At 38.1% G+C, this 7,435-nt stretch overlaps 1 protein-coding gene across 2 annotated transcripts in view; it reads left to right on the forward strand.

Annotated features, from left to right (window-relative positions):
* Nucleotides 1–7,435, forward strand: part of ppp6r2a (protein phosphatase 6, regulatory subunit 2a) — a 64,213-nt gene that overhangs the window by 43,218 nt on the left and 13,560 nt on the right. For both annotated transcript variants that reach the window (XM_008401192.2, XM_008401193.2), the window contains 10 exons: nucleotides 348–412; nucleotides 507–622; nucleotides 711–796; nucleotides 2,108–2,176; nucleotides 2,252–2,349; nucleotides 2,511–2,568; nucleotides 5,688–5,818; nucleotides 5,898–6,022; nucleotides 6,104–6,248; nucleotides 6,435–6,517. In XM_008401192.2, coding sequence (XP_008399414.1) covers nucleotides 348–412; nucleotides 507–622; nucleotides 711–796; nucleotides 2,108–2,176; nucleotides 2,252–2,349; nucleotides 2,511–2,568; nucleotides 5,688–5,818; nucleotides 5,898–6,022; nucleotides 6,104–6,248; nucleotides 6,435–6,517 — 976 coding nt within the window. The remainder of the gene's footprint in view (nucleotides 1–347; nucleotides 413–506; nucleotides 623–710; nucleotides 797–2,107; nucleotides 2,177–2,251; nucleotides 2,350–2,510; nucleotides 2,569–5,687; nucleotides 5,819–5,897; nucleotides 6,023–6,103; nucleotides 6,249–6,434; nucleotides 6,518–7,435) is intronic.

The raw sequence follows: 7,435 nt of genomic DNA on the forward strand, positions 1-7,435 counted from the left end.
TAAATATATATTTACATTTTTACTGTATTCCTTATTTTTATTTAAAAATTTTATTAATTCTATTTACATATGTTGTGCTATTTGCTTTATGGCCTATGGATAGACATTAACACCTAGCTAAATCTGGTGTATTTATGACAATAACATACTTTCATTAATAGGCACTGTTCCATTTAAATAAAATTTATTTAAGTCAATGTCAAAATATTTAAATCAATATCTAATCTAAATCAAATTTAATTGTGACCCAAAGAATCGAAATCAAATCAAATTGTGAGATTCTTAACAATACCCAGTCCTGCTTCTGTCCTCGCAGGATAATTTTTGTTTTTGTGTTTGACCCTCAGCTGTTCCAGAAGTGTCAGCTTGTTCAGAGGATCCTGAATGCCTGGGAGGAGAATGATCAAATACAGTGAGGAACGTTTATTGTTTATCCTTAAGATATTTAATTTGGGAGAAATATGTAGTGTTGTATTACACTTCCCTTATGTTTATGTCACTGTTAGGGCTGAGGGTGGCACCAGAAGAGGCAACATGGGTCATCTGACCAGGATAGCCAACATGGTGGTCCAAAACCTGGAAAAGGGACCAGTACAGGCCCAAATCACAGACCTTATCAAAGGTGGAGCTTCTACCATCCAGTGAGTTGTCATTCTAGATGAAACGTTTATCAAAAATAAACATCTGTATATGGGTTGATTTTACCTCAGAGCTACCAGAAGACTGCAGGGGTCGCTGGGAGAGCTTTGTCGATGAAACCCTCAGAGAAACCAACAGAAGGAATACAGTAGAGCTGGTGAGGCATCTTTCAAACGAACACACTTTTTTCCCCATTTCAGTAAAATACTTTGAATAGTCCCTCATTACTCCCTCTCTTCTGTTCTTTAAGCCCTTTCTGGTTGACTTTAGTTGTGATAACAGCAGCGATAGACCATGCAGTCCAACAGAGAGTCCAGATGAGCAGTAACAAGCTTTTCAACTACTGGAATCACTATTGTAAAGAAAAAGTACTTAATAACCCGCAAGATGGAATAAAAACATATCCCACCTGTGTGACTAATTATTAATTACAAACAATATGGATGGATTTTGTCAGAGAATCCACTTGGCAGCTTGCGTTCACACAGACACAGCTGAAGGTATTTGACCTGCAAGAAGTTTACCATTCAGTTTAAGTGGATAGATTTCCTAACATAATGTTAAATGTTCTGTATTTGATTAATGCAGAAGATTTTCATTGCTTCACTTATATTTGCTTAAGCTATACTTTTTAAAGAATATCTAAGTTTGTTTCCACTGCAGTTTTCCAGGACCCATTATAGTTTTCTGGAACAGTTTTTCTGTTTAGTATTAGGTTAAATAACCTGAGCATTTTGTTTCAGCCCCCCTCTTTCTGGTCAACCTCATTGAAAGTATTTAGTTAGAGGAAGCACAGACTTCTGCTTATGCCGGTCCCATGGAGACGGAATGTTTTAAGCATTTTTTTTTTATTGACTCGTGAAGTTAAACAATTTTTCATTGTTTTTTCAAATTCAAAAATGCTTCCTTGATCCCAAAGAAAAATTAAATAAAGGTTAATATAATATTTTGTAAAATACATGTTGGAGTAATAACAGTTCCCTGGCATTGGTGATCATTGACCAGTTCTAAAGTTGAATGGAGCAAACAGTTTTCTATGAGACTCGTCTACAGACTCTTATTGTTAAAAGATGTATTATTGTTACCAACTTTGCTCTGTTAAGCAATTTTAATTAAATTTTAGAGCTTAACCTCTATGCAAATTGCCAGAGTTTGGAATGGCAGTCTATGGCTTTGAAATCATAACCACTATCAGATAGTGTGCTCCTAATGAAACTTTGGTATGATTTTACAGTTTTTAGTGGCATTTTTGGCTCGGTTTTTTGCGGAGAGCAGAGAGCCACCCCATGTTGCAGCAACACCACTAGAAGAGAAGCCGCTCAGTGGCATGGAATGTAAAGCCACACAAGAAACGACAAAGGCATATAAAAAGGTTCAGGGAAAAAAGTCTAGGAATTAAACTCAAGAACCCATAGCGATCGTCTTTTGGCTTAAGATGAGGCCACTGAGCTTCTGCTCTGTTCTGCAGGTAAGCACCCACAATATCCACTCATCCAGTGAAGATGACGACTTCCCCAATGATATGTCTTTGCAACAGGTAGGAAAATCTTGGAAAAACATCACAATAATCAAACACTATTTGGTGAAATCACATATTCCCTGTTCTCTGCAGACCTTCTCGGACTATCAGATCCAACAGATGACTGCCAACTTTGCGGACCAGTTTGGGTTCCACGATGAGGAGTTCAGTGAGCATGATGAAAATATCAAGTAAGGCACATTCAAACTTTCTCACAGGAGATCTCAGATCTACTGACTACCCTTGTGGACTTCTGTGAATCATCAGAACTGATGTCATTGTTTTAGCAATGCTGCTCCTGCTATTATTTGCTACTTGATACTAATGTAAAAATTCTCTTTCCATCTTACAGCTCTGCCTTTGACAGAATTACTGAAATAAATTTCTCTCTAGATGCTGATGATAATGGTGTAAGTTTTTTTTAATTGTTATTCACAATGTTGTTTGTCACACTTGTATATTTCAGATTATCCAACAAATGTTTAAGATAGCTTGAGTAGAAACAATTTTCAAAGAATTATTTCATTAAGAGAAGAAAGCTGTCCAGCCTGACCTGGCCTTATGTGAAAAAGCAATTGCTTCCTAACCTAATAACTAGTTGTGCCAAACTCATCAACAACTACCGTCAAGAGTTTGAGATAACTGCCCCTGAATCTTTAACGTCACCACAAAATCAGCAGGAATTTAGGCCATACTCGGGGCTTAAAGAGCTCGGGCTGGGGGCCGGATTTCCGGCTTTTTTTTTTTTTTTTCCAAACGGTCCGCCTCAACCAAACTGTAGTCTCCCGGATCCTTCTAGACCGGAACGTGTCGGCGGTGACACATCTAAATTTACAGTACTGTAATTCCGCCATACGTAGCACTATCTGAAAAATTCCAACGGTTTCTGAAAGGAGAGACGTTGCACATTCCAGCAAATATCGGGTTAATATGGCAACTTCACAGCTGCAGCTGCAGAAAGTAATTAATCCGGAGGGCACTCGTTTAATAGACGATAAATTGCGAAAATAACTTGCTGGATATTGAAAGTTCTGGTTGTTATGGATACATGGGTATCATCTCCTGTGATATCATCTCACAGGACATTTAAAGAACTACTTAAAATTAAAATAAGGAAGATTTATTTAGTCAGACATTTGAAACTTGGGCGTAAAGAGCTCTGTCTGGGGGCTAGACTTTCAAACAAAGCAAGCATTGGACCAAACGGCCAGCCTCAACTAAACTGTAGATAATAGACAAAGATGTCTGCCAATCAGAATTCTAGCTCCCTTGTTCTTGACCAGTGACTGTTAAACGGTTTGTAGAGAAGAAGCGCATGCGTTCGGTTCGGCGGTTAAATCAAATGCGATATGAAAGAAGATGGAGTTTGTCTGACCGGTAAAGAAACACGTTTACTTGAGAAAGGAATTAAAAACAAGTGGCGCTGGGCATGGCTAGAGGAAAGGGGACAAGACGGAAAGTTGGCAGACATTTTTACAAAAGGGGGGCGCTGGATTCCTTTGGGGGGCGTTTGGTCGAAGGTAAACTTTACACCTTAAATGCACAACAATACCAGTATAGACGTTGAGCAACTTGGTAAAACTGTATTGTGTAACATTAAATCATGCCTAGCTGCAACTGTATCGATGGCAGCTCTTCTTCTATTCAGTGTTTGTTAGCTTCTGTTAGCTTCTTGGCGCAGCTCCGTTCTCCTGCTACTGGTAGCTTCACCGCTGCTGTGATTCACTTTGGTATTTTTGTACATGTTTTGCAGCAACTTGTATTAAAAAGTGTTTTATTTACGTTTGAAAGCTGCCCGCTTCCATGGAAGGACAACCGAAAATCACTCTTATAAACATGTAATTACTATAATCACGATACCCTCACTTTGTATCCCTCTGAAAAATTAACCCATTTAAATCAAGAAATCCCTCCATGGGTGATACCTCTATAGAGAGCGTTCATTTTATAGCGTTAACACCGGCGCTGTAAGTGGTCCGGAAATGGGTGTGATGGAACAACGGAACCACAGCACTTTTAAAATTTAAATGATCAAAATACCGAAATTGTTTCCGTTGTTTTAAAAGGTTTGTCAGTGTGCCTTTTCCCCGTTGATACGTTTCCCGAACGCTGCGCACCTTAGAGGGTAAAAAAGAAAAACGACGCGCACATTGCGCAAAACTCTGAAACAGGACAATCGGGACATAAAACGGAGCGACGAACTAGATGTGAATTATGGCATAAAAACAGAATCCGACTCTGAACATTGAAAAATCAACACATGATGTGAAACACATGACTATTAGGTGGCGCAGCAAGTGATGAGTGAATATTACTGGTGGTGAGCGTCAATAAACGATAAAATAAATCTAGTAACAGGAAAGAAACTAAAGTGGACATAGCAATAAACCAAGAGAGGATAATACTAATCAAAGGAAACTAAATGGAAATGAATGAAGAACAAAATGCAARAATAAACTAAGAAACTAAAGTAAATACAGAGGAATAAACTGGTATGGCAAGCCATTTCGAGCAATACTTAATACAGAGGATTGTATGGCAAGAATAAACAGACACTATTTCCAGATAAAAGGTAAAATAATATTGCTGAAAAAGGTTGAGAAACACTGATTTAGTTGATAATGTTGCATGTTCTAAATTACTTGCTAAAACATTGACTGAAAGGACTCTTATTTAATATTGAGGGATTTTTGCCTGTAAGGCTAACCTTTAGGGCACAGACACATTTTGTTTTGAGTTGAAATGTACTGAAATCTTATTTAAGTTTGAGTGTTTAGCTTGTTAATTGTATTGTTAGAAGCAATTGTTGCACTATTCAAAGACACTTTTTATTAAACTGTGGCAATAGCAACGCTATAGTAAATTTCTATCATAACTAAGTTTCAGGCTCAGGATTTTTTTTACTTTAAGCCCTGCATACTGTATGATTCTATGATTGTTTTGAAGCTATAGTGTGCAATAATCTGTGCCATGCATATGGCGATGACAACCACACCATAAATGTGACTGACTTTATACTTTTCTGTGTGTATAACACCGCCCCCACCAGGACGTTGAGATGTTTCCCCAAAAACAAATCCTATATCACCAGTGACCTGAAGGAAGTGCTAAGCAAGGAAAAAGAGTCTTCTGAGATGGATACAAGGAATTGTTTAGAATATACACTAGAATAATTCCCGTAAGCAACTTAAAGTCAAAATTAGAGACAGAATGAAGGTGCAAAGGAAGAAGCTGGAAAGAAAGATCAATCAGAACAATATCAGAGATGTGTGATCAGGGAAGAAGTTGCCCCAGGTTGCGAGGTGAACGAGAATCAGACAAAAAACTGATCTGTAGAATATTTAAAGTACTTTTAACTGCAAATTTAAAAGGAGATTTCAAACTTGGCTGAAAACAAAAAAGTTGAGAGCAGTGAATTTTAAAGTTTTTTGTGATAAAATCTATTGATTATCTATTGATTATCCAACAAATATGAGGTCTGATCATTGTGCACTCCTGCACACGTTGTACTGTTGCTTTTTTCTCTCAGGCCAATGCAGCTGCTTTCGAAGCCTGCTGTAATGAGAGGATACGTCAGTTTGATGATGCTGAAGAGGAGGAAGAGGACATCTGGGAGGAGAAGGAGATCAACTATGCAACACAAGCTAAATCCCGAACAAGGTGGAGCTAGTCATTTTCACACTCCAGGTTTTATGTTGCCCACAGATGGTTGGTGACCTTCGTTTACTCCATGTTTCAGGTTTGGGGTGTCTCAGACTTCAGAAGGAGGCTCCAGGGGCAGCATAGAAAATGGAGGACAGGAGCAGGGCTGTGAGTTGCAATCAGATGAGGAAGAAGATACAAAGCAAAGCACATCAGATACAGGTATAACAGAATACACCAACTCTCTCCAGGACACAGAAGTTTCCTATTGATTCAAGTTGTTTTTTTCTGTTTCTTCCACAGGTCCAGGCTGGACGGCAAATTTCAGGGATTCTGGAGGGACTGGTCTATCCCAAGTGCCAACAGGGTGGGAGAGTTCAGGCAGGGGTGAAGCACAAACACAAGTAACGGGCTGGGCCAACTTTATTGAGTTCCAGCCTTTCACCGGGTGAGAAACTGATCATCGACATAAAGTAGAACATATTTTACTTCTCTAACTAATTTAATATAAAGCCAGGAAGTTTTTAGCAAGACCCAGACAAAACTTTATATCTACAATGAAGAAGACAGTAATTACTCTTTATATAGACACAATTCATTGTAATGTATGATTCTTTGTTTTTGATTTCACCAGTACTGAGACTGGTCCAAGATGCAGCTCTCCTGTAGACAGCGGTGATACTTTGAAACAAGCCAAACAGAACCATGAGCAGGAGGGTGAGCATCTGGACCTTCACTTGTTATTTCCATCTTCAAATTTCCCTTTTATTTGTTTTCATACTGTCACCAATATTCATATTTTCTGACAGAGGAAGGTTTGGGTTTCCTAAACCACAGTCACCAGAAATCAGAAATTATATATATATATATATATATATATATTTTATTTTTTTTATTTATTTATTTATTTTTTTTACAATATATTAGGTAACACTTAATTTGAAGGGGTGCATAAGATTGACTTGACACTGTAAAAAACATGACATAACGCCTGTCATGAACATAAAAAAGTCTTTATGAATGTTTATGACAGTTGTCATGAAGTGTTATTCGGTAAATGACACCTTTAATGTAAAGTTGCTCTAAAAGTTGCATTGAAAGTCCATGAAAAATGCCAACTTTGCATTAAATTATTACAAAATAATGCAAAGTTGGCACTTTCAATGGATTTTTAATGCAACTTTATTTACCAAATGACACTTCATAACAACAAGTGTTATGTCATGTTTTTAACAGTGTCATGTCAGTCTTATGCACACCCCTTCAAATAAAGTGTTGCCATATATTTTTTAAATAAGCTTAGTGCAGGTGTGCTCAATACATCAAACGTGATCGACCGGTTGATCGTTGGAAGGTTTTGAGTTGATCTCGGCAGTAAGTGACAAACTGAACGCTGCCAGGAGGCTGAGACCAGCACGTCCTCTTCTGACACGCTTATCAAAATAATCACCAAAATCAAAAACGTTTGTAATTTTATTAAAGAAATAGTGTACAGGAACATCTGTGCAGAATATGGACTGGAAGCCCCGAGATCAAAGTGGGGAACACCCCCAAAAGTGGTGGAGAATGACCGAGCTAAGATCCTGTGGGACTTCCAGATCCAGACAGACAAGATGGTAATGGCGAACCAACCGG

Source organism: Poecilia reticulata, linkage group LG23 (genome assembly GCF_000633615.1).
Source record: "Poecilia reticulata strain Guanapo linkage group LG23, Guppy_female_1.0+MT, whole genome shotgun sequence".
In the NCBI taxonomy this organism is placed as follows: Eukaryota; Metazoa; Chordata; class Actinopteri; order Cyprinodontiformes; family Poeciliidae; genus Poecilia; species Poecilia reticulata.